This window comes from Pipistrellus kuhlii, unplaced genomic scaffold, assembly GCF_014108245.1.
Source record: "Pipistrellus kuhlii isolate mPipKuh1 unplaced genomic scaffold, mPipKuh1.p scaffold_m20_p_2, whole genome shotgun sequence".
In the NCBI taxonomy this organism is placed as follows: Eukaryota; Metazoa; Chordata; class Mammalia; order Chiroptera; family Vespertilionidae; genus Pipistrellus; species Pipistrellus kuhlii.
The window spans coordinates 90,662,755-90,690,445 of record NW_023425515.1 but is presented as its reverse complement, the minus strand read 5'-3'; the positions used below and the strand labels follow the sequence as shown (position 1 = coordinate 90,690,445).

At 37.4% G+C, this 27,691-nt stretch overlaps 1 protein-coding gene across 1 annotated transcript in view; it reads right to left on the bottom strand.

The window, feature by feature from the left end:
• Positions 1-8,012, bottom strand: part of LOC118723719 (DNA-directed RNA polymerases I, II, and III subunit RPABC4-like) — a 47,440-nt gene extending 39,428 nt beyond the window's left edge. The window contains exon 1 of the mRNA XM_045583794.1: positions 7,955-8,012. Coding sequence (XP_045439750.1) covers positions 7,955-8,012 — 58 coding nt within the window. The remainder of the gene's footprint in view (positions 1-7,954) is intronic.
• Between the last annotated feature and the right edge of the window lie 19,679 nt (positions 8,013-27,691).

The following is a 27,691-nucleotide window of genomic DNA, read 5'->3' as shown; positions in this document are numbered from 1 at the left end:
ATTGAAGGGGCTTTACCTTCTCTAATTATGACTCTAATAGACATATCTTCTTATTTACATTCTCCCAGAAAAATTAAGGCACTTGGATAAATATAACTTTCACCATTTATGTTGTGCTTTTTATTATTTTTTTTTAAGTTACACTTTGGTTCTCCTTAGAATGTTATGATATCTTTAAAATATTTGTGATGCCTGGATATATCCTTCTTTAAAGCTCTCCTCTGCCCCCTGCGAAGAGGTGTGCATGGCACACTTTACTAGCAGTTAGACAAGCTCATGGGATCTCCTCTTTCAAATGCTTGTAAAATCTTCTACATTTGTTCTACCATTCCAGGCTATTTTTATCAAGGAAAATAAAATAATTCTCTATGTCAACTTTGTGATCTAGATCACAGAGCAAGGTCTGAAATAGGTTAATCAAAGACAGCTCATACTATCTGTTAGGGCACAATTAGCAAAACTGTAAGGGAATAGAGGGTACCCCCATGTCTCGCTGAAGCATAAAAAACACAACTAATTAAACACATCCATTAGAGGGTTTTTCTTTGCATCTCAAAAAGATGTTTCTTTTCACCATAGGATTGCTTTATACCAGTCTCTCCATTTTGCTTGCATTTAAGTACTAGTTTATAAATCAATAACTACTTAAAAGAGAGATTGAGAAAAAGAAAATGAAAGTGTTGGGAACTAGTGCCAAATGAAGATTAATCAAAATGAAGATAAACAATTTCTAAACTTACTCTAAAGAAAGAATAAGTTTGCCATTTAAACATTTCATATCTGTTCATTTCCACCTTACCATATGCCTGAACAAATTGTGATATGAAACTCCATGGTGATTTATACTCATTAATGGTCCTATCATTGTCAGTGTCCATGAGCACCCTAGTCATCACCATTACATATACACACAGAGAGGAGTACTTCCAATTTCATTCCAGACAACTCCACAATGTCCCTGTGAGATGATGACCAGTGATTAATGATTGTCTGAGTATAAATGCATATTTATAAAGATTCTGGAAAACTGATTCTTACCAGAAGCAGCTGCGAAACCAGACTGACTTTTAACCTCCCCGGTTGAATACAGGAACTCTTGGCACAATTATAGTGCAAGTATCAGAGAACCTACTGGGTTCCCATTATAGAAACATACTTGGCCAGCAGGAAATGTTTACAACCTGCATGAAACCCTGATGTCTGACATAACACCAGAATGCTCACCATGGTTTCAGAAAACAAAAGTCTTCATCTTTGAACTTGCCACATAGCCCAAACAAACAAATATTCCCACTTCCTATCATCCAGTGGCTCACTCTCAACTCCTCCTTTCATTGGACTGCTTTTATACTCTGTAGATATAGGAAATAAATAGCCCTGCAGTGCTCTTCTTATAGCAAAATACAAGCCACTTAATAAAGGATAACATTCAGTGAACAACATGGCCAAGAAAGACAGACTCTGCAATGGTCCTAAAAATTCCTCATATATCCTTGGTAAGGCAATTATATATTAAAATTAATATAAAAGAACAAGGCATCTTACTACTAAAGCAAGATAGTCAGATTGCAATAGAACTTACTGAATCTGAACCTTAGACCTCAAGATGTAATATTAATATGCTGTCTTTTTTTAATATATTTTATTGATTTTTTACAGAGAGGAAGGGAGAGAGAGAGTTAGAAACATCGATGAGAGAGTCATCGATCAGCTGCCTCTTGCACACTGGGGATGTGCCCACAACCAAGGTACATTCTCTTGAATCAAATCTGGGACCTTTCAGTCGGCAGGCTGATGCTCTATCCACTGAGCCAAACCGGTTTCGGCTAATATGCTGTCTTTTACCAGATTCTCTATGATCAAATATAGCCATTTGAAGGGAAGTGAAAGGAAATAAAAGAAATATGAGCTGAGAGGTTGAGGATCTAGAAAAGAGAAATTAAAGTCCTTTCCCAACCTCCACTAGCCCTTGGCAAAGCAGTAACACCAGAGTACCGCCTGGTCACTCAATTTCCTGCCAGAAGCTGGACAAAAGAGGGAGGCTAGTGAGGCTCCCCAAAGAACTGTTAATTAGTTTAATGAGCATCCTACACCTGATGCCTCTGATTATTTCATCTTTCCCACCAACAAGAAATTAAAGGAACAAGAAAAGCAGAAGAGGATATCAATATTCATCATCTTTCAACATGGCCGATATATGCAGTTTTTTAAAAAAGCAAATCACTAATTTATCTGTTTTGTTGTTGTTGTTGTTTTTTTAAAATGAAATGTGGAAACTCTCAGAGGCCAAACAATTTTGTTTTGACTTCAGCAGATTATTATGATTAAACTATTTTGTTCTTTTCCTTTCTTGTGTTAATATGACCGTACAAATGCACCTGTTTCCTAAATGCAAAAGGCCAAAAGGAAATCAGGCAGCCAAAAGGAAGTTGTGCATAATCATCCTACTTCCAATCTTATTTGTATTTCATAAGCATATATAATGAACAAGGGACTGTTGGAAAGTGTTTGAGATAATGTGTTGGAAGAGAAAATGGGTTTTAAGTGCTAGGAACATTCTGATCATTTGAGTTATCTTATGAATGTATTTAACTCTCTGAACTTCCATTTCTTCATCTATAAGATAAATGTCATCTTCTCAGGACAGTAGAGTATTGTGGATATAGTGCTCTTAAACATAAGGAAGGAAACCACTTCTCATTAAAATAAATTGAAATTCACTATTTTGGTTGTTTCTTCATTCAAATGAGATGATCATTTTTTCAAAAAATCATAACAGTATACATTAGTTTTCTATTGCTGCTTTAACAAATTTTCAGACTTCATGGTTGAAAACAATTCACATTTATTATCTTAACTAGAGGCCCAGTGCACAAAATTCATGCACTTGGGGGGGAGGGGGTTGTCCCTCAGCCCAACCTGCATCCTCTCCAATCTGGGACCCCTTAGGAGATGTCTGACTGCCTGTTTAAACATAGACTGCCCTTTCATAATTCAGGACTGCTGGCTCCCAAGTGCTTGCTTGACTGCCTGATTGCCCCTATCAACTCCCCTGCCAGCCTGATTGATGCCTAACTGTTCCTCTGCTGGTCCGATCATCCACAACTGCCCTTCCCTGCATATTCCCTTTTTATTAGATAGGATTTTTTCTTTTAACATATTGGACAGTCTACCTGCCGTGGTCTTGACAAACCAGTAAAAATGTAAACCCAAACTAAAAGTGCCATAAAATAAACTCCTTAAACAGAAATTTCATGAGACTTTGGAAAGGTGATATCATGTAGTTGTTGGGCTTATATTTGTATAAGTAGAAGGTTTATAGGTGATTTCACACTTTTTCATATTTTCTAAAAGTTTCCTTTTCTTTTATAAACAATAGACATGTAATCAACTGTCCATCTTTCCGTCCAAAAATTATTTTGAAAAGGCAAAGTCAATTGGAGCCAAGTCTGTTAAATAATGTAGGTGTCAAGATGGAAGGCTTTTTCACATAGAGGTCTACCCTGTTTTCCCAAAAATAAGACAGTGTCTCATATTAATTTTTGCTCCCAAAGATGCGCTAGGTCTTATTTTCAGGGGATGTCTTATTTTTCCATGAAGAAGAATACAGTACACATTTATTGTTAAATAAAAATAAAGGAAATTTATTACCTGTATACGGTACTTTAGTATGGTAGTTGTCAACACAAACCAGAAAAACTGTGAATCCTACAGTATCAAGAATTTACTCATTTATTTAATGACAATCATGTCATCATCATCATCATAACAATCCAATTCCTGAATTTCCTGGTGAATTTCTTGTGACTCCATCTCTTTCAGAATCAGTGGACCAAATCTCTCATGTTTAGCAATAGCACTGTCTTTAAATGAGTACTCCTTGTCAAGGTAGCCTGCTCACAGTGCATTTGCAATGCAACTGTCAGTGATTTTCTCCCATGAATTCTTCACCCAAGTCACAACTTCTTGCAGTTTAGGTTTTGTAAGTTTCCACACTGATTTCTCTCCATTCTATTTTCAATGTGGTAATTAATTTCCATGCACAAATTGTCTTTGATTGGCTTGTTTATTGCAATATCAAGAGTCTGGAGATAGGCCGTCATTCCTGCAGGAATCATTATCTGATCTATTTTTCTTTTGTGAAGAAATGTCTTCATGTATTTAGCATGGTGAGTGCTGGCTGCATTCCAGACTAGCAGACCTCTTTGGCCTTGTGTGGCCCAGGCTTTTTCAGTTTCAAGAATAAAAACGCTCAAAACACGTTCAATCTTTTCCTTCTTGCCCTTAGAAATGATTAAAGGTGGGATTTTAGTGCCATCCAGACGAATTGCCAAAATACAGGAAACACGTGCACTTTTGTAAGCAGTGGAGGGAATGTACACTAAGGAAGCACCCTGCTGTTCAATTGTTGTTTGAGATGATTGGCCCATAAATACTGCAGTTTCATCCATAGCAATCATGTTGGAATGATTGTATTTAGAGAAGTCAGCATCATCAATAAAGGACTTGAATGCAAGTGCTCACTTAATAACTTGAGTATCTTCCAACCTAAACAATGTTGTACCAGTAGATGTTCTGAAAGACACTTCACTTCGCTGAAGGAAATTATCCAGCCAGTGTTGTGATGCTTTGAAGTCTTCGGGGGCTATGTCAAACTGTGGTGCCATTGCAAGGGCAAATTCTTGAATCTGAGCCCTATTCACAACCAAAGCCTCTGCTCTCCTATCAACAACCCATTCACAGATCAGGTCTTCCAGCTCGGAAAGTAAGGTTGCCGACCTGATCCACACTTGTGCTTTTTAGCATTTCCCTTGTCCACTTGTTCAATGAGGTTACCATACTCTGCTCGCCATTTTCGGACCAATCGGATACTCAACATCTTCTCTTTGCAGAAAGCAGTAAGATTTTGGCCCCAAGAATCTTCCACGATTCCTTTCTTGTACTCCATGGAGTAGCTTTTTCTTTTTGTGCTCATTTCTAGGAGTAAAAAAAAGGAATTGGGGTATCAAGGTGGGTGGAGGGGGATCACTTAAAATGACACAGGAGAATAAGAGGGGGGATTACCATTTTAGTAACCCCTTTTCATCCTCCTGTGTCATTTTGATTGCCCCCTCTGATCCTCCTGTGTCATTTTAAGTGATCCCCCTCCCCCCACCCCTGTGCCACTGAACACCTTCACCAGACATCCCCCCTACCCCTTTATCAGACATTTACCCCCTGGGGCCTGCCTGGGGACTGTCACTGGGCTTGCTGGGGTCTGGATCTGAGCTGGAGCCTTCAGTCATCATGAGGGCGGCTGCGAGCATCGGGTAGTGTCACCAGAGACAGACCAGCACTCACCACCTTCGCCACATCCCATCTGCTCTAATCCTCCTGTTCTTCTACACCCATCTGGGAAAGTCTCCTCCTCTCTCCCGCCCCATGCTCACCGCTCACTCCGATGTCAGGACTCTGCATAACATCACTGGTTGCTAGACCCCAGTCGGGCAGCTCTAGAGACCAGTTTATAGTAAATTAATTTTCATTCTGAGACAGAGCCTAGGGGGGCCTTATTTTCTGGGGGATGCCTTATATTTCACTCAGAAGGAAACCTATAAGTAGGTCTTATTTTTGGAGGATGTTTTATTTTTGGAGAAACATGGTATCACTGTACTTACCTATTTTCCCACAAACTTTTGGCCCATTTTTCCCCTTCTGCTAGAAATACTCCTTCCAAGATGCCTTTCTCCTCTTAATAATCTCAATCCTCTCTACTGGGCCCTTTGAGGGTTGGCCAGGTCTCTATGGTCCTCTCCCCATCCTTGCAGCCAGATCTGCTTGCTCCTTCCTCAGTGTTCCCACAGTACTGTGGACACAGCTCCAGCACAGTCCACGCTTGCAACCAGTTGTCACCATTTCCTGGGAACTTCCTGTCCTATTCTCTTCCCTTTACAGGTGAATCAAGTTGGAGTTTTGCAGGTTGAGAAGAAGATGAAGGCGGCTGAAAGCGGAACACAAGGGAAAGGCATGCCCACAGCCCTGACCACAGCTGGAAGCAGAACATGCTGGGAAGGGCGCAGGGGTCTCCCAGCTGACAGGCCTATGTCCCAGGTCACGGCTGGGAGCTGATTGCCCTGAGAGGGGCGCGAGTGCCACCTAGCCAATAGGCCTCACCCCTGGCAGCGGCTGAAAGTGGAACATGCTGAGAGGGGCTTAGCTGCCTCCCAGGCCCACAGTCCTGGCTGCTGCTGAAAGCACAAAGCTCTGAGAAGGGCACTGGCACCCCCCAGCTGACAGGCCTACAGCTCTGGCCACAGCTGGGAGCAGATCTCTCCCAGGAAGCATGGCTGCTTTCCAGGCCCACAGCCATGGTTGCAGCTGGAAGCAAAACAGACTGAGAGGGACAAGGTACCTCCCAGCTGACAGGCCTACAACCTGGGTCACTGCTGGAAGCAAATAGTGCTGGAGGGTGTGGCCGCCTCCCAGGCCCATGGCCAACTGGAAGTGGATCGCTTGGAGGGGGGACTGGTCACCTCCCAGGCTTATGGGCTGGGGCTGGAAGCAGATTGCAGGAAGGGAGGGGGGAAGAGCCTCCCACTTAGAAGGCCAGGGCCATGGCTGGGAGCAGATGGAGCCAGGGATCCACAGCCGAGGCTAGTAGCAGATGGCTCCAGCGGGTGTGGCCACCTCCCAAGACTACAGCCTGGGCTGCACTGCCAGCTCTCAGCAGCAGCCCTCCCTGAGACTGGCGGTCTACGGCAGGCCTGAGAGGACTGGGCGCCACCATCTTGTGTCTAAGAGCACTGCCATTTTGTTCCCTAGTGATGCTTAATTTGCATATCACTCTATTATTAGATAGGATTTTTCTAAGTTAGAAGTTGATAAGATCCTTGTTATAGTAATGTAACCCCTCTAATGTATGAAATAATTATTGTGTGAAATGTTTGCTGAATGGAAACCCCCAATACTCTGTAACTTCCAAAATTAATGAACACCCCAATATCTTGATGTAAAAGCTCTATGCCCTTAAAGTGTAAACACCCTGTTCCCAGCAATAATGCTCACTGTCTGGCCCCCACTGATAAGGACACAAGTTGTTTACCACCGTCTTTATAACCTGAAGATCATCTTCAGTTGAGGTATCCTGCCGGATGAGAGGAGGACTCCATGTCGCTCTGAGAGACAAGCTTCTGATTGCTCTGCTGTGTGAGCCTGAACCAATTGTGGCCGCCTGCCTGTCTGTTTTCATCGTCCTTTGGTGCATCACCAGGTGGCCTTTGCTGGAGCCTAGGACCTACTAAGAATAGGTAAATAAACCTTATGTGATTGCATACTGATTCTATCTTGTGTGTCATGTGTTCTGGTTCTGCTCAGCTATCCAGGCATTGAAGTACCAGGGGATAGGCCGTTATTGCTGACTCCAAGTCACCAGTGTTTGTCCCACTAAGTCTAAACAAATATTTAATTGGGACATAATTTGGGACATTGTTATAAAGATTTTGTTCCTACTGAAATGGGAATTTTAGGGGTGAAATAGGCAGGTTCAGGTAATTTTTAAAAATTAAAAGGGATCCATGGAAAAAGCACAGGATATTGAGCTGCAAAAAGTTACATTTCCATAAGACAAGGGAAAGGCAGAAGTTATATTTCATTAAGATAAGGGAACTGGGAGTGGCCCAAGGTATCTATATTTACAAAATAAAGGAGGGCTTCACATATCCAAGGCACAAAAACGGCACCATTTATAAACCAGTAGAAAAAGGAACTGTGGGACTCTTTCCCCCTCCCCTCATGGGAGTCTGTACTTGTTCTTCAATAAATTTCCACTTTTGCTATACCATCTTCCATCCATGGTTTCATTCTTCTACCCCGATGGACAAGAGTCTGGGGAAGCCATTCTGTCCAGGGAAACACACCTTGTTCCACCCCAAAAATCTTGTATCACTACCCAGAGATGCCAGGGAAGAAATCTTACCTTTTCCCAACTTCTCAAGACCACCCATATTTCTTTCTTCCATCTTCAAAATCTGCATAGTTAATCTCCATGACCATAGCCAGGAAAGTTCTCTGATTTTCAAGGACCCAAATGACTACATTGAGGTCTGCCACTGAGCCAAACCATTTTTCGGCTGGATGGGTGTTTCTGATTTTGGGGGATATATTCCTAGAAATGGGATTACAGTGTCCAATGGGAGTTCCATTTTTATTTTTTTGAGGAAACTCCATATTGTTTTCCACAGTGGCTGCATCAGTCTGCATTCAAATAAGCAGTGTACTAGGGTTCCCTTTTTTCTACACCCTTACCAATACTTGTTTACTGATTTGTTGATGACATCCATTCTTTTTTTAAAATAAAAATTATATTTTATTGATTTTTTAAAGACAGGAAGGAAGACTGATAGTTAGAAACATTGATGGGAGAGAAACATCAATCAGCTACTTGCAGGAACATCCCAAGTAGGCACACCTCCTACTTGGGATGTGCCCACAACCACGGTACATGCCCTTGACCGGAATTAAACCTGGGACCCTTGAATTTGAAGGCCAACACTATCCTCTGAGGCAAACCGATTAGGGTGATGAATGCCATTCTGACTGGTGTGAGGTGGCACCTCATTGTAGGTTTTATCTCTTGGTTGATTAGTAATTTTGAGCACTTTTTTTATATATCTCTTGACCTTCTGTATGTCCACTTCCAAAAATTGTCTATATAAGTCCTTTGCCCATTTTTTGATTGTATTGTTTATCTTTCTTTTGTTAAGGTGGATGAGTTCCCTATAAATTTTGGAAATTAAACTCTTATCAGATGTCACATTGGCAAATATGTTCTCCCATGCAGTGGGCTTTCTTGTTATTTTGTTGATGGTTTCTTTTGCTGTTCAGAAGCTTTTTATTTTGATGTAAGCCCATTTTTTTGTTTTCTCCTTAGCTTCCATTGTCCTAGGAGATGTGTCGGTAAACATATTGCATTGAGCTATATCTGATATTTTGCTACCTATGGATTCTTCTAAGATTTTTATGGTTTCCCATCTTATGTTTAAGTCTTTTATCCATTTTGAGTTTATTTTTGTTCATGGTGTAAATTGGTAGTCAAGTTTCTTTTATTTTTTCACATATCTGTCCAATTTTCCCAACATCGTTTATTGGACTCCATTGTATGCTCTTGCCTTCTTTGTCAAATATTAATTAATCATGGCTTGGGTCAATTTCCCAGTTCTCTGTTTGGTTACTTTGGTCTAGATGTCTGTTCTTGTGCCAATAATAGGCAGTTTTAAGAACAATGGCTTTGTAATGTAGCTTGATATCTGGTATTGTGATCCCTTTAACTTCACTAGTTTTTCTCAGTATTGCTGAAGCTATTCAGGGTCTTTTCTTATCCCATAAAAAAATTTGGAGAGTTTGTTCTACGTCAGTGAAATATACCATTAGGATTTTAATGCGGATCACATTGAATCTATAGATTGCTTGGGTAGTATGGACATTTTAATGATACTGATTCTACAAATCCATGAACACACTATATTCTTCCGGTGGTTTATCTTCCTCTATCTCTTTTTCAACATCCTGTAGTTTTCCAATTCTTTTAGGGACTTATTTAAGTTTATTTCTAGGCATCTTAATTTTTTTGTTGCCATGGTAAATGGGATTGCTTTTTAAATTTCTCTTTCTATTAATTTCAAAAATAGTGAGATGAAAATGATGTATTAATTACTACCAGAATGTAGTCAACTATATTTCTGTCCCTCGTACATTTTTCCAAGATAATTAAATATATCAATGACTCTCATATTCTGATTTCTCACAATAACTAGAGGCTTTTAACCCAAAATATTTTTAAGTATTTTATTTTATTTTTAAAATATATTTTATTGATTTTTCACAGAGAGGAAGAGAGAGGGATAGAGAGTTAGAAACATCGATGAGAGAGAGTCATCGATCAGCCGCCTCCTGCACACCCCCTACCGAGAATATGCCCGCAAGCGAGGTACATGCCCTTGATGGAATCGAACCTGGGACCCTTCACTCTGCAGGCCGTCGCTCTATCCACTGAGCCAAACCGGTTTCGGCAACCCAAAATATTTTTTAATCTATATCATCCACTCATACTCAATGCACAATGAAATTCTGCTGTGCCATACTCCAGGCTTTCTTAGTCTTCTTTGCTGAATGTTTTCTGCATTGCTAACATGTAAATTCCAGAATCCCTCAGGAGTCAGTATATCGTTCTTTCATTCAGTTATACTTATATCTTGGCTGATTATTTTTGGTTTTATAGCTTTATTTAAAAGCTTCATATTCTGACAAATGTTAATGCTATATTCCCAGGCCCAAGCACTTCAGAGTTCCAATATATCATCTCTACCAAGATATTTAATAACCTTATTAAATCTACTCCTTTTGAAGTCTTTCCAACTTCAATAAAAGCAACTCTATTTTTTCTGTTGTCCAAATTTCTATCTTCCATGATGATGTTCTCTATTTACAAAGTCAACATAAACTATGACAATTTTACTTTACAAATATATCTAAAACCTGACACCTACTCATAACACCATACCCACAGTTTCCCTAGTCTGAGCCACCATCATCTCCACCTAGATTATTGCTGTATTTTTCAAATGGTCTTTCTCTTTCTACCCTTGCCTTATCTTCTGCTCAGAAACATCCTGTGGCTTTCCATATCACTCAGAATAAACTACAAAGTCTACATTATGAAAACAAGACTCTACACGATCTAGTCCTTTACCTCATCACTTATATCTTCTTAATTCTCTCAATGAAACATTATAGCCTCATTGTGTCCTTCAGACTTATTATGCCGATTACCTTCAATTCGCTCCTCAAGATCTACTCTTTAAGTTTATCCCCTCTATTCTGTGCCCTGAAAAATAAAAAAAATAAAAATGGATTTGGTCAATGTGTGCCTTAGCCCTCTGGCTTGAGCCATAGTGATCACTGCCAAGAAATCAGGAGAAATAGAGGTTCAAGTTTATAACTGCTAGCATGCTATCTGTAGGTTCTCTGCTGTCAGGCTGCATCTCTCATTTAAGGATTCTAATCCTACAAAGCAGTCCTTTCTATACATTCAACTATTTTTCAAGAAGTTATTATTTTCAAGGTGTTTTATTAGTAGTATGAACACAGATCACTATATGCACCTGAAGAAGAGGAAGAGTAATACTTCATGGAAGATAATCAAACTAGAAAAGAACAAGTAAATGCTTTAAAAGGAGTAACATCTGAATTGGTATATTAAAATTATTTTTATAACAGGAGTTTTCATAAGAGACATCACCGTATAAAGAAAACACTAAGAGCAAAGATAGGTTTTCATAAAATAGACAAAAAAGGATTAGACATAAAAATTTAAAAAAAAACACCTAGTAACATTGAGGTACATTAAGGCTAGGATAAGTCATATAAAAATGAAGAGGACCATAAGTGTTATAAGAATGGATAAAAATAACAGATTTTAAAGACATTTCAGAGTTAGAGTTGACAAGACCCAGTTATTGATTTGCTTTGGATGGAGAGAATGCTGACTCTTAAAATTCCAGTTTGGGAGACTGAATGTGTGATGATCGCCTTCATAAGTACAGTGTTGAATCCAGTAAGGAGATCAGGTTTGAAGAGTGGATGATACGTGTAGGTTGGAACATGATTTAGAAAGGAACCTCTGAAAACACCTGGTTAAAAACACAAATCTGGAGCTTTGTAATTCTCAGAACTGGAGATATATGCTTGAGCATAATTGTATAGGTGGAATTATACATGAGGCTAATTCACACAACTGATGAAATCAACCAGGAATCAAGAAAATACCCTACTACTTGGACTAGACATATATTTGAGAGTATGTGTTTGTCCATGCAGATTGTGTTCTGTATCATTCTAGTGACACTGTTTATTTAGACTAGGAAGTGAATAGTACCTATTGTAGTGGTTTAATGTAGCTTCCCTGAGATCGGAGAAAATAGACCATATAGAATATTTCAGGAGATGGAGAAGAGACTGAAGGGCCATGAGGAACATCAAGTATCATAAATAGAGAAAAGAAAAGAATCAAAGCATATACCTGTAAAGGAATTGTCAGAGAGGTAAGAGGAAAACTAGAAGTGTAGAGTTTGTAAACAGGGGGGCAATTTTCAAAGGAGCCATTTTCAATAATATAGAAGTTAAAGAGTTCCTTGTACTTGGAAACTAGGAGATAATTGCTGGTACCAGTAAAATTGAGATGGGAAGCAGATCAGAAATCAAAGAGTTTGGTAGGTTAAATAATGACTTGGAAAAGAGAAAATTGAAATAATGTAAGTAGACTATATCTTCAAGGACATTGGTTTTATATTCTTGCTATTTGGGTATACATTTTATTTTTCATTCTAAATTCTTCAGTCTTTCTATTTAGAGATCACTTCTCTGACTCTCAGATAGGATTCATTTATGATCCATAGAAATTATACATTTTAAATTAATTAATAGACATTAATTTTGGATCTTAAAATATTTACTTGAGTCTACAACTTAATATTTTACTAATTATGTATTTACATGTGTGTCTGTTCCGCTACAGTGGCAATATCTATATCTTTGCTATCTCTAATAGATTTGTGGTAGTTGCTTGAAGAGCTATGTTCAGAAGGATTCTGAGGATTACTATGAGATCCACTTAAAGTGCCAGAAGTACCTAGCACAAAGAAAGAACTGGGGGGGGGGGGGGGGATATTCATTTTGAGAACAAAGACTTTTTCCGTCTGTCATTATAGCCCCAAAACCTTCTGCAGTGTCTGGTATAAGCAATTAATAACTGTTGAGTGACAGAAAAAACAAATAAATGAATATATTCTGAATTATTGTGGACTTTGGATTTGGGCATTGATAAATAAACAGAATTCCATTTGACTAGGTCAGCACTTTTTAACCAAATATTATGACATATTGCTTTGGGTTACAAATAATTTGCTGCTAAAAATAATTTATAAAGCCTTGCCAATTGTTTTATTAAAAGCAATAGATTGAACTTATCATATATAATAATTATATTCTTATTCATATTCCAACTTGATTTCTTGGGTGAAGGATAAATGGGGAGATTTAGAACTGAGTTTATAAGAAGCATAATAAACTGTGGTTTACTTGAAACTATGGTGATGTTTCCCAAACATAGGCTTCATCCATCTTCATGAGGTCCAAAGACAATCATGAAAAGTGTTTAGTATCCAGAGATTGGAGAGAAGAAAATGCCTGGTGGAAAAAAGATAGCTCAGGTAATAGAAATTATAGAAGCAGAGTTTGCTTGGCATAAAAGAAGGACCCACACAGCCTAATTAAGTGGTATGGGATGTTCTATGAAGATGCTGTAGACAAATGGAAAGTTAAAGTCCATATACTGTCATTCATTAAGTTAAGAATTTTGTAAAGTATACTTTTTGCTCACCCAGAGAAAGAGAATTGGATTTCTATTAAACGAAAGAGTTGGCGTGCCTTCTTACCAGGTAATAATAATAATAATAATAATAATAATAGAAATAGAAATCATTTAGTAAAGTTGGAGACTGGTTCAAGGAGGGCAATGTCACAGAAACATTTACTGGTAAAATTTTTCAGTCTAGCCTCCTCCAAAAATAGAAATAGCAATTATCCTAACTACATGAAATGCATACAAGTAATATGAGTTTGTCATTTGAGGTCATGTTAACCTTGAAGGTAGAGCCAAGTACTACCTCAATGAAATATCACTTACTTTGAAGTTAGTGGCTATTTGGCTATTTTGGCATGAAGTTTTGTTTGAAACAGGCATGTGAAAGGCTGCTGATATGCTATATTTATTTATGTAAGGTCAGACTAACCCAGAGGTCTCCAAGTATTATAAAGTGAGAAAAATTCAGATTGGTGTGATTTGAGCAAAAGATAAGTCATTCTTTACCACTCTATAAGGTCATACTACTCTAATACTAACTGCACTTTATGAAAATAATAACCATGCAGCTGAATGTGAAATAGATTTCATGCATAGCATGTTTTAAAAGTTATATCACAAACATTATTTTTGGTGTATAAAAGGAGAAAACATATATTGAGAATAATGTCAAATCTTGAAAATTACTTTAAGATATCACATAGAAAGCCCTCAGTTGTGAAGTTTGATATTTCACTGACTCATATCAATAATCACCATATGTCTTGGCAAAGAGCAGACTACTGGCCTGAAAATTAACAACTAGTTTTACATTAAGTTTGGCAGAATGGGAATGATAATCAACAGTGCTAGCAAACAGCATAATTTATATATCACTTCTAATTAAACATGAATTCTTTAAGGTTATAAAAATGAACACATTAATTCAGTTTTTTATCATCAATATTTTAGTAGTATAATGAGTCCTTTTATATACATGCATACTTTTTTAGTTATTGTCCATCTGCCCTACCTGTTTAATTGCCAATATATGTATAAAAACAATAATCACAAAGATAAATGACTCAAAGAAGACTTCATAACAACTGATAATAGGACTGAGAAGAATTTGTTGTTTTAAGTGATCTTTCTCAAAGAATAGTGTGTTATTTGGAAGCAGCCATTCATTTTTTTTCCAGCATTAATGTTTACCAGCTCTTATAATTGAAACTTGAGCTAAAAACTTACGACTAAATAAAATTCAAGGGAAGACAGACTATTTCTTTATGTCATGCTTAGAAGAAGAATCTTTAATAGGAAGGCTGCCATCTTTTTTTTTCTTTTTTTTTTTTTCTTCACATAAGCACTTTCTTTTTTTAGTGGAAGGCCAGTCTAGAAGTCTATAAGAGGATTTAAGATAATTTGCTTTTAATTGAGTAACTTCAACAAACTTAATATCATGATCTCAAACATTACTTTTTTTAAAAAAATATATATTTTATTGATTTTTTACAGAGAGGAAGAGCAAGGGATAGTTAGAAACATCGATGAGAGAGAATCATCAATCAGCTGCCCCCCTCACACCCCCTACCAGGGGATGTGCTTGCAACCGAGGCACATGCCCTTGACCAGAATCGAACCCAGACCTTTCAGTCTGCAGGCCGATGCTCTATCTACTGAACCAAACCAGTTTCGGCTCAAACATTTGTTTCTCTGAGCAATACATTGCAAGAAATAATGAAGCAAAGGAAGTATAAATGAAAACAAAAATTATAAGAAAACATTTACTTCTAGAAATTTAGCAATAGACTACAATGTTTACTAAGATGGAGCCACAAAGAAGGAATTACTAGTATATATATTTAATTTTAGAAATATATAATAATAACTCTAAACCAATTCATATTTTTTAAATTATTATAGGAAACTTTTATTTAAGACATATTAATAGAACATTAGTTTCTAGTCACCTTTCTGGTAGTGAGCATGCAGCAAGAAGCAAAAACTGATAGATATGATTTCTGATTACCTGAAGCTTTCACAGGCCAGTGACAGTGACAGACAGTCATAAAACCACACCTGAGAGTATACATTTGCAAATATTGTTCGTGGGCTCTCAAGAAAAAGAGCAAGGGTTTATGACAAGGAAAACCTGGCTTGTACTAGGAGTAAGAGGACATTTGGGCTTTGGTTTTAAGGTTGAATAGAAATTAATTAGGTGAAAGGGGCACTTTCAAATAATATTTATTGAATGAATGAAAATATATTCCAGATGCTTATCCTGTTGGAAGAGACATCATGATTCATCTGAAAAGTTAAAAGTCAGTGAGGGTGCAGCATAGAGAGCAAAGGGCTAAATTGGTGTAGGAGAAGATGTACAGAACAAACCAAGCTGGGAATTGGTCTTTATCTCAAAAACAATGAGAAGAATTGAAAAATTTAAGCAGGATGAAATGATAGACCAAATTTTAAAGAGTTCCCTTGGACTGTGGTGTAGAGGATAGAATCCAAAAGGTTCAGCAAGGCTATGGTCAGAAAACTTAGTAAGAGTGGTTGTGAGAAAAAGGTGCCGTGGCTTGAACTGTGGTAGTAGTAGTGATGCAGATTGAGACAAATGAATGGTTTTAAAGTCAATTAAGGAAGAAAAAATGAAAGTATTTGCCAATGTGCTGATCAAGATTTTTTTGTTGTAGAGAATAATAGAAACCAAATCTAAAAAAAACAGCTTATTGGGAAAGTACTAAGATACTAGCCGAATTAGTCAGAAATTGAAAAATCTATACTTATAATGGAGTAATATGCAAATTAATCAGTATGCTGTCATAGTAATGACCAACTGATCAGTAGGCTGTGGGAGAAGGCAGAAGGGAGAAGGTGGTACCTTGGGAGAAGGAAGATGGCCAACAACCTGTGAGAAGGCCAGCGCCACAAAAGAAGACAGCAGGGAGGAGGTGAGAATGCAGGTGCCGCAGGAGAAAAAAGAAGGCTAGCACCTTGTGAGAAGGGAGAAAGTGAGAAAGCTGGAGCCATGGGAGAAGGCAAGAAGGGAGAAGGCGGCGCTGCAGGAGAAGGTGGATAGGCCAGCGGTGTGGGAGAAGGGAGAAGGTGAGAAGGCCAGTGCTGTGAGAGAAGGCAGAGGGAAAAGGTGGCAGTTAGCTAGGGGGATCTGGCCAGGAAGGGAGAGCAGATAGGCAGTTAGGGGGATCAGGCCAGCAGCAGAGAGAAGTTAGTGGATTAGGTCAGGAGGCAGGTGAGCGGTTAGAAGCCAGTGGTTCCAGATTGTGAGAGGGATCCCAGATTGGAGAGGGTGCAGGCCAGACTGAAGGACCTCCTCTCCACCCCCATGCACAAATTTCATGCACTAGGCCTCTAGTTGAACTTATAAAATAGGTGAGAAAGAAAGAAAACTAGATAATCAAAATCAGAGCCAAAGTTATAGGCTAGCACACTATTCATTCCATGTTCATGGATTGTAAGAATTAACACAGAGAAAATGACCATATTACTGAAAGCAATATATACATTTAATGCAATCCCCACCAAATCCCCATGTTATTTTTAAAAGAAATAGAACAACAACAACAAAATCCTCAGATTTGTACAGAACCACAAAAGACCCCAAATAGCCAAACCAATCCTCGGAAACAATAATGAAGCCAGGGGTATTACACTATTTGACTTCAAAGCAGAGCAATGGTAATAAAAACAGCATGGTATTTGCAGAGAAACAGACAAATAGACAATGGAACAGAATTGATAGCTCTGAAATAAAACCACATGCATACAGGCAAATAATTTGGAGAAAAGAGCCAAAAATACACAATGGAGAAAAGAAAGCCTCTTCAATAAATGATAATGGGAAAATTGGAAAGCCATATGCAAAAGTATGAAACTAGACTTTGTCCCATGTGCAAAATTTAATTCAAAATGGATCAAAGATATAAATACAAGATCTGAAAGAATAATTGCATATAGGAAAACATAAAAATTAAACCCATGGACTTTGGTCTTAGAAAAGGCTTTATGATTTAAATAGTCCTTCACAGCAAAATCCCATACAGGTAGCAAAGGAAGGAATGACTAGGACTATATCAAACCAAAAAACTTCTGAAAAGCAAAAGAAGCTGGTAACAGAATAAAAAGGCAACCAAACAAATGGGAGATGATGTTTTTAATAGCTTCAACAAGAGGATAATTCCAAAAATATATAAAGAACTCATTCAACACAATACCAAACAAACAAGCAATGCAATTAAATGGGCAAAGGACCTGAACAGACACTTATCCTAAGAAGACATAAAAATGGCCAACAGATATATAAAAGGATGCTCAATTTTACTATTAGGAAAAGGCAAATCAAGACTATACCTCATACCTGTTAGAATGGCTATTATCAACAAGAAATAACATATGCTGGAGAAGTTGTAGAGAAAAAGGAACCCTCATTTATCATTGGTGAAAATGTAAAATAGTACCATCATTATGAAAAACATGGTGGTTCTTCAAAATATTAAGAATAGAGTTACCATATGACCCAACAATCCCTTTTATGGGTACCTACTCAGAAAATTTGAAAACATTTATTTGCAAAGATATATAGCAAATACAGCCCAAAGCACCAGAAATGAGAAAGGTGCCTAAATTAAATCTGGCTGTGAAAAGCAATAGGTTTGCTGTCTGCTAGGGAAAGATGGCTGGAAATGTTGGCAACCTTTTAAAGGGTCAATAAACAAAATTTCATGTGCAGCTATTCATGTTGGGATCCAGTAGAGGGATGGCAGAGGAGACTGGAGCTGTGTGAGCAAAAACTATTTGGTTAAAATAATACATCCTTCCTATAAAGCAGTAATAGTCTCTGTATCCACAGCTATTATCTGAGTAGCTGCACCCTGACCCTAGACCCACTGTGGGTGTAGGGTCAGGGTGCAGCTGAGCTCTCTGGCCTCAGTAGCCTCTCCCCCCTTTCCCAGCCTCTCCCTCCTTTCTAGAATAGTAGCTTTACATTAGGGGTGTCGAACTCAATCAGAGAAGGGGCCAAAATCTAAAATCCAGCTTAAATTGCGGGCCGAATGGTTTACTGAACAGTTATAAACTGTCATTGTGATGGAAACGCAGCGGAGTGCAGTGATGACAGCGCGGTGCGGGGCACATTGCAAGGCCTGGTGGGATGGATTTGGCCCGCGGGCCTTGTGTTTGACACATGTGCTTTACATGGTAGCTATATCTGAGCTCTCTCTGAGTGCTTAACTTTACATCATAGCAGTACCAGGTTTCAGCTTCATCTGCCTCATCTGAGTTCTCTAGCCTTAGTAATTTACCTCAATATAACTTAGTCAAAAGAGGCCTTGTATCAATAGTTACATCAATAATTTTGGCTACAGCAAGGCACATGTGCACAGTATACCATAATTATTGTCCTTGCACCTGCTTACAATATCTTAGCCTTGAACATTCTGATTAAGATTCCCATGTTCAGAGTAGCCTTGGCCATATGGCATATTAACAACAAGGTCTCTGTGCTCTAATTAGCCTTGGCTGCCATTGACTCTGGCATGGTTCCCACAGCAGCCAAAATGGGGAGGAAAAGAAAAATGTCCAAATGAAACAACAAGGGAATTCTACAGAAGAAGAGTTAAATGAAAGCAATAAAAAATTTATCAGACAAAGTGTTCAAAATAATGATGGCAAAGATACTCAAGAGCATGAGAAAATATATAGTAACTACAATGAATGACATAAAACTATTAAAGAATTCAGTGGAAGGAATACACAGCAGAATAGGGGAAGTTTAGGATTAGATTTGTGAATTAGAAGTCAGGTTGGGGGCAAAAAAACACTCAATCAGAAAACCAAAATAAAAATAAATAAATAAATAAAAAAGGACAACTCTAGGGAGCTGTGGGACACATAAAACATAATAATTCTACCGAAACTAGTTTGGCTCAGTGGATAGAGCATTGGCCTGCGAACTGAAGGGCTCTGGGTTCAATTCTATGGCTGACAAGTTGGTCATGGGCATGTACCTTGGTTGTGGGCACATCCCCAGTAGAGGGCGTGCAAGAGACAGCTCATCGATGATTCTCTCTCATCGATGTTTCTAACTCTCTGTCCCTCTCTCTTCCTCTCTGAAAAAAAATCAATTAAATATATTTTTTTTAAAAAAAGAGAGAAACATGCAAATTGACCATATCTTCGCTATGCCCACAAGCCAAGCCCACCAGCCAATCAGAGTGAGTATGCAAATTAACCCAACCAAGATGGAGGTTAATTCACATATCCAGGCCAGAGCGAAGACTGAAGACAGCATAGAAAGAAGCCAAATGCTGCAGAAGGGAGGGAAGCTGTGGAGAAGCAAACAAGTGGAGTGGGGGATGAGGGAGGGAAGCAGGTGGGGCTGGGGGAGAAGGGAGGGAAGCAGGCAGGGCAGTGACCGCAGCAAGAAACCCTATTGCAGGAATCTTCCTGCAATGGACTTCTAGTATTTTCATAATAGGTGTGCCAAAAGGGGAAGAAAGTGAGCAAGGGATAGAAAATGTGTCTGAAGGAATAATAGTAGAAAATTTCCCTAACCAGATGAAGGCAAGGTCACACAAGGTCAGGAGGCACTGAGTGTCACAAACAAGAACTCCAACAGGCCCATGTGCAGCCATGCCATAATTAAAATTCCAAATTAAAGAAAAAGAGAGAATCTTATTTTATAAAAAGAGGATCTTAAAGGCATCAAGAGAAAAAGCAACTTGTTACCTACAAAGGAGTTCCCATAAGGCTGTCAGCTAATATTTCATCAGAAACAATATAGACCAGAAGGGAATGGTATGAAGCATGCAAGCTAACGAAAACCAAAAACCTGAAATCAAGAGGGCTATATCAAGCAAAGCTATTATTAAAAATAGATGGTGAAATAAAGAGCTATCCCAGCCAAAAAAAAAAAAGAAGAAGAAGAAGTAGTAGTAGAAGAAGAAGAAGAAGAAGAAGAAGAAGAAGAAGAAGAAGAAGAAGAAGAAAAAGAAAACATGCCAAGGGAGTTTATCACTACCAAACCAGCACTGCAAAAAATGCTAAAGGGAATGCTGTAATGAGAATAATTATATATACAGAAAAAAAACACATAGGTATACAGAATAAAAATGGCAACAAATAAATAGTGATCAATAATAATCTTAAATGTAAGTGGGTGAAATGCTCCAATCAAAAGACATAGCATAGCATAATGGAAATGAAAATGTGACTCAAATATATGCTGTCTAGAATAGATCCACCTCAGAACAAAAGACTCACTTATGATATGAATAAAGGGAGGGAAACAAATTTTCCATGCAAATGGAAATGGGAAAAAAACTGGGGTAATAATACTCATATCTGACAAAATAGACTTCAAAATAAAGGCCATCACAAGAGATAACAAAAGTCACTACATAATAATATAAAGGGATTGATAAAAAAAAAAGAATATAGGGTAATATATATGCACCTTATACTGGAATGAATATATATATATATATATATATATATATATATATATATATGCTTTAATAGAAAGATTGACAACAATGTCATCATAATAGGGGATTTTAACACCCTACTGACTTCACTGGATAGATCTTCCAGACAAAAAATTAACAAGGAAACTGATTCTAAAGGACACTGGATCAGATGGCTTTAATTGACATTTTATAGAACATTTTACCCCAAAGCAGCAGAATATACATTCATCTCAAGTGCACATGATCATTCACAAAGATAGACCACATGTTAGAACATAAAACAAGTCTCCACAAGTTAAGAAGATTGCAATCATATCAAGCATTTTCTTAGTTCACAGTAGAATGAAATTAGAAATCAACTACAATAAAAATACCCCAAAACATTCAAACACATGGAGCCTAAATATCATGTAACTTACAATGAATGAGTTACCATCTAGATCAAGAAATATATATATATTTTTTAATTCCTAGAAGCAAATGAAAATGAGCACACAACAACACCAAATCTCAGAGATGGTTCTTTGAAAGTATAAACAAGATAGATGAACCATTTTCCAGACTCATCTAGAAACAAAGAGAGATAACCCAAATAAATAGAATCAGAAATGAAAGCAGAGAAATAACCACTGATACCACAGAAACACAAAGGATTATAAGAAAATACTATGAACAACTATAAGCCAACAATCTGGACAATGAGGATGAAATAGACAGATTTCTAGAAAAATACAATCTCCCAAAACTGAATAAGGAAGAATCAGAAAACCTGAATAAGCCACTAACAACTGATGGAATAGAATCAAATAATCAAAAACTCCCAACAAACAAAAGCACATGTTCAAATGGCTTCACAAGCTTTACAAAATATTGAAAGAATTAACTCCTATTCTCCTCAAACTATTTCAAAAACTCCAGAAACACACACACACACACACACACACACACACACAAAACAACAAAACAAAACAAAACAAAAACACTATAAAGAAAGAAAATTACAGGCCAATATCCCTGATGAATATAGATATTAAAATCCTCAATAAAATAATAGCAAATTGGATCCAGCAATATATTAAAAAGTTCATACACCATGACCAATTGATATTTATTCCAAGATGCAAGGCTGGTACAATATTTGGAAATCAATAAATATGATACATTACATAAACAAATTGAAAGACAAATACCAAATGATCATATCAATAGATACAGAAAAAGCATTCAACAAAATCTAACAACCATTTTTTATAAAAACTCTGAGCAAAGGATAAATAGAGGAAGAATATTTCAACATCATAAAGGCCTTGTATGACAAACCTACAGCCAACATCATACTAATGGGCAAAACCTAAAACCATTTCCCCTAAGAACAGAACAAGACAGAGATGTCTGCTTTCACCACTCTTATTCAACATAGAACTGGAAGTCCTAGCCATAGCTATCAGATGAGAAGAAGAGATAAAAGGGATCCAAATTGGAAAGGAGAAAGTAAAAGTCTTATTACTTGCAGATGACATGGTATTGTACATAAAAAACAAACAAACAAACAAACAAAAAAACAACCCTAAAGACTCCACCAAAAAACTACTACATTGAATTATTCACCAATAATGAATTCTCAGAAAGAGAAACTAAACAACCAATCTGATTTATCATTGCAACAAAAAAATTAAGACATTTAGAAATAATCTTAATCAAAGAGGCAAAAGACCTTTATTCAGAAAACTGCAAGACATAGAAAAAAGAGATAGAAGAAGATATAAACAAGTGGAAGAATATACCATGTTCATATATTGGTGTAATCAGCATCATTAAAATATCCATACTATCCAAGGCGATCTACAGATTTAGTGCAATCTCTATTAAAATACCAATGGCATATTTCACAGATCTAGAAAAAATAATCCAAAAAGTTATATATTAATAGAACAAAAAATAATCCAACCCCAAATAGCTGCAATAATCTTGAAAAATAAAAACCAAGTTGGAGGAATCACAATACCAGATATCAAGTTATACTACAAAGACACCATAATCAGAACACCCTGGTATTAGCTCAATAACAAGCATTAAGATCAATAGAAAAGAAGAGAGACCCCAGAAATTGACCAAAGCCATTATGCTCAATTAATATTTGACAAAGAAGGCAAGAGCATGCAATATGTTGAGATAACTGGACAGTTATATGCCAAAAAAATAAACAAATACAATAAAAATGAAACTAGACCACCAACTTACATCATATACAGAAATAAACTCAAAATGTATAAAAGACTTCAATGATAACTAGGGAAACCGTTCAAATCCTAGAAGAAACCATAGGCAGAAATACATCTCAGAGAGATACATCTCCTAGGCAGAGGAAACTAAGGAGAAAAGAAACAAATGGGACTGCATTAAAATAAAAAGCTTCTGCAGAGCAAACAAGCAAACAAACAAACAAACAAAACAAAAAAACACACAAAAAAAGCCATGAACAAAACAAAAAGGAAGCCCATGGTATGAGAGAACATATTTGGCATTGGCACATCTGATTAAGGGTTAATATTCAAAACATATAAGGAACTCATAATTTAACAAAAGAAAGACAAACAATCCAATTAAAAAATGGGCAAGGGTCTTAAACACTCTCCAAAAGGAATAGGCAGATTGTCAAGAGACATAGGAAAAAGTGTTTAAAGTCACTGATCATTAGAGAGATACAAATTAAAATGACAATGAGGTATCATCTCACATCTATCAGAATGGCTACCATGAACAAATGACAAGTGCTGGAGAGTATGTAGAGAAAAGGGAACCTTAGAACACTCCTGGTAGGAAAGCAGACTGGTGCAGCCATTATGGAAAACTGTATGGAGTTTCCTTAAAAAATCAACTTTGGAACTGCCATTTGATCCAGTGATCCCACTTCTAGGAACATACACTAATCAGAAATAATGTACGCACCCCAATGTTTGTAGCACAATTTACAATAGCTAAGATCTGGAATCAGCCCCAGTGCCCACCAGTAGATGAGCAAATAAAAAAACTGTGGTACATTTATACCATGGAATACTATGCAGCAGTAAAAGAGAAGAATATCTTACCCTTTTAGGATGAACCTAGAAAGTATCATGCTAAGTGAAATAAGTCAGTCAGAGAAAGACAATATCACATGATTGCACTTCTATGTAGAATCTAAGCAACAAAATAAACTGATGAATAGAGTGGATCCAGAGACATGAAAACATGGAACAGAGTGTGGAATATCTGAGGAAAAGTTAAGGAGGGTGGTTGGGTGGGAGTCAATCAGCCAAAGACCTTGTATGCATGTATGCATAACCCATGAACACAGACAATAGGATGCTAAAACCTGGGGCAAGGAATAGGGATGGCTGGAGGGGATCAATGGGAGGAAACAGGAGGGCATATGTAATATTTTCAACAATAGCCCTGGCCAGTTTGGCTCAGAGGATAGAGCATGGGCCTGTGGACCAAAGGGTCCCAGGTTTGATTTTGGTCAAGGGTACATACCTAAATTGTAGGCTCCTTCCTGGCCAGACCCTGGTTGGGGCACTACAGGAGGCAACCAATCAATCAATGTGTCTCTCTCACATCGATCGATGTTTCTGTCTTTCCCTCTTTCTTCCACTCTCCCTAAAAATCAATGGAAAAATATATTCAGGTGAGAATTAACAAAAAATATATAAAATAAAGAAAAATAAAGAATTATTTTTTTAAAATACACAAAGCAAAAGCAAATTCAAAAATGCTTAGTCAGACATATTGATTAGAAGTCTCACAGGCCACTTAATGCTCTTTGGTGATTCAGCAGCCAGCTTCAAAGACCTCCACTGACTGCAGAGTTCAAACAACCTCACACCCACACCTGGTCACCTGTAGACGTTGGTCTCTGTTTCTAGGAACACAGGGCTTTCTGGGACAAGGTACATGGCTTCACAGTGACAAAGCCAGCCAGCCTGCTTGAGCATATTTTTTATCTTGTCTGAACATTGAAATGAGGATTCTCAGGGTTTTGAATTTAATATTTATTTTTTTTTAATATATTTTATTGATTTTTCACAGAGAGGAAGAGAGAGGGATAGAGAGCTAGAAACATCGATGAGAGAGAATCATCAATCAGCTGCCTCTTGCACATCCCCTACTGGGGATGTGCCCGCAACCAAGGTACATGCCCTTGACCAGAATCGAACCCGGGACCTTTCAATCCGCAGGCCGACGCTCTATTCACTGAGCCAAACTGGTCCCGACGAATTTAATATTTTTTAAAGCATAGGCAAAAATATCAATAGAAGTACAAAGTGATAATTAAAGGGACATTTATTACTAAATAAATTATCATAAATTAATAATGTCTAAAAACAGATTATGCAAATGGATAACTGAACAGTTTGGGGGGAAAAAAGAGCAACATTCTATACCAATAAAACTGGAAGGAAGGAACATAAAACCTTGAAAACTGAAACAAATCTATGAAACTGAAACAAACTGAGAGAGAGAGGGAGAGAGAGGAAAATAAACCCAGAAGTTGTTGGTTTCTTTGTATGCATTTACACTATGAATAATGGCTAGCTGGAGAGGAGATGGAGAGTGTATAACTCAAAATAAGAATGACAAAAGAGAACAGATTTAAAATATAACAAAATGCTATAAAGAACTTTAAAGCAATGCATTTGGAAATTCATGTGGATAAATTTTTGCATATTATAATATGTAAAAACTGGCAGAAAATTAAGATAATCTTTAATCTTACTCAATAATAGACAAACAGCCAATCAGTGAGTATGAAAATTAGAAGGCCAAAGATGGTGGCCGCCCAGCTGCTCCAGGCCAGGAGTGGCCAGGCAGGGCAGGATGCCTGCTATGAGGGTGGTGATGGGGGGTGGAGGGGCGCGAAGGGATCTTCATAAGTGACACAGTGAAGACAAGACTGCAGACTCTGGAGTCTGCAGCTAAGATGAAGATGGCAGTCTGCAATGAAGCAGCGAAGATGAAGACGACAGACTCTGGCCAGAGTGAAGGCCTGGGTCCCGGGGGCTGGAGGAAAACTGGTGCTGGAAGCCAAGGGAAGGAAGGCCTATTGCATGCATCTTTGTGCAACGTGCCTCTAGTAGAATAATAACAATTAAACTTAAACAGTAATCAGTCAACCTCACCCCACACTAAAATCAAGAGTTTTTGGCCAAGAGAATTCCACACTGAGTTTGATCAAATTTTCAAGGCATATATAATTTATATTTTATTACAAATTCTTTCAGAAAATAGAGAAGGAAACATTGGCCAAGTCATTTTAAAAGACTAGTGTAACCTTGATTTCAAAAGGAGATAATGATAGTACAGAAGAAAAATGAAGATGTGAGACCATAACTCTTACAAACAAAGATATAAGTCCTACCTAAATATAATCCACAGTTAAACAATAATTAAAAATGTTCATATATCATGATAAGTAAAGCTTATTTTAGGAATGCAAGATGTTTTAATATCAGAAAAATATGATAGTCTTACAGTAATATTGTAAAAAAGAAATATTCACATGATTATCCCAATAGAGGCAAAGATTATTCTATAAATTTCACTTTTTATATCTGATATAGGCTCCAGAAAAATAAGTTATAGAATTAACACACAATTTAATAAAGATAGCATATTAAATGTAAGAGCAAACATTACACAAAGGCAGGAATCTCTGGAAGACCAAAATAAGAGAAGGGTGATGCATTTCTACAGTTCCACATAGTAATAGATATTTTCACCATTTCATATGTCACATACACACACAAAATAAAAAGATAAGCATTGATAGGGAAGAGGCAAAAATATTATTATGCACCAATGATATATTGAAAACCCTTAAGAATCAATGAACTATGAAACCTAGTGACAAATTAGGTTAGGGGCTAGATGAGTGAGCAGTTTTAAAAATTCAGTAAACTAGTCAAACCCGGTTTGGCTCAGTGGATAAAGCATCAGCCTGTGGACTGAAAGGTCCCAGGTTTGATTCCAGTCAAGGGCATGTATTATACCTTGGTTGCAGGCACATCCCCAGTAGGGGGTGTTCAAGAGTCAGCTGATAGATGATTCTTTCTCATTGATGTTTCTAACTCTCTATCCCTCTCTCGTCCTCTCTGTAAAAAATCAATAAAATATAATTTTTTAAAAAAAATTCAGTAAACTAGAAATAACCAGTGGGAAAAATAAAATAATAAAGAAAATATAATTTACCATATTAGATAGCTCAATTTAGATAATTAACTTGAAAGAATCTGTACACTAAAAGAAGAAGAAGAAGAAGAAGAAGAAGAAGAAGAAGAAGAAGAAGAAGAAGAAGAAGGAGGAGGAGGAGGAGGAGGAGGAGGAGGAGGAGGAGGAGGAGGAGGAGGAGGAGGAGGAGAAGAAGAAGAAGAAGAAGAAGAAGAAGAAGAAGAAGAAGAACAAGAAGAAGAAGAACAAGAAGAAGAAGAAGAAGAAGAAATGAATTAAACTGTTAAAAAAAAAATATGCTGGTGTGGTTCAGTTGGTTGAGCATTGTTCTGTGCACTAAGAGGTCATTGGTGAATTGGGACACATGCCGGGTTTATGGGTTCAATTCCCTGTTTAGGGAGACAGCTGACCAATCTCTCTCTCTCTCTCTCTCTCTCTCTCTCTCTCTCTCTCTCTCTCTCTCTCTCTCATCAATAAAAACATATATTTTTTAAAAAAGTAGATAAATAAAATGAGAGAATGGCCATGTATGCATAAGGATAGAATGACTTCACATTTTAAAGGTTTGAGTTCTCCCCATGTACTTCTCATCAAAACTTTACCAAAATATTTTTAGCAACTTAAC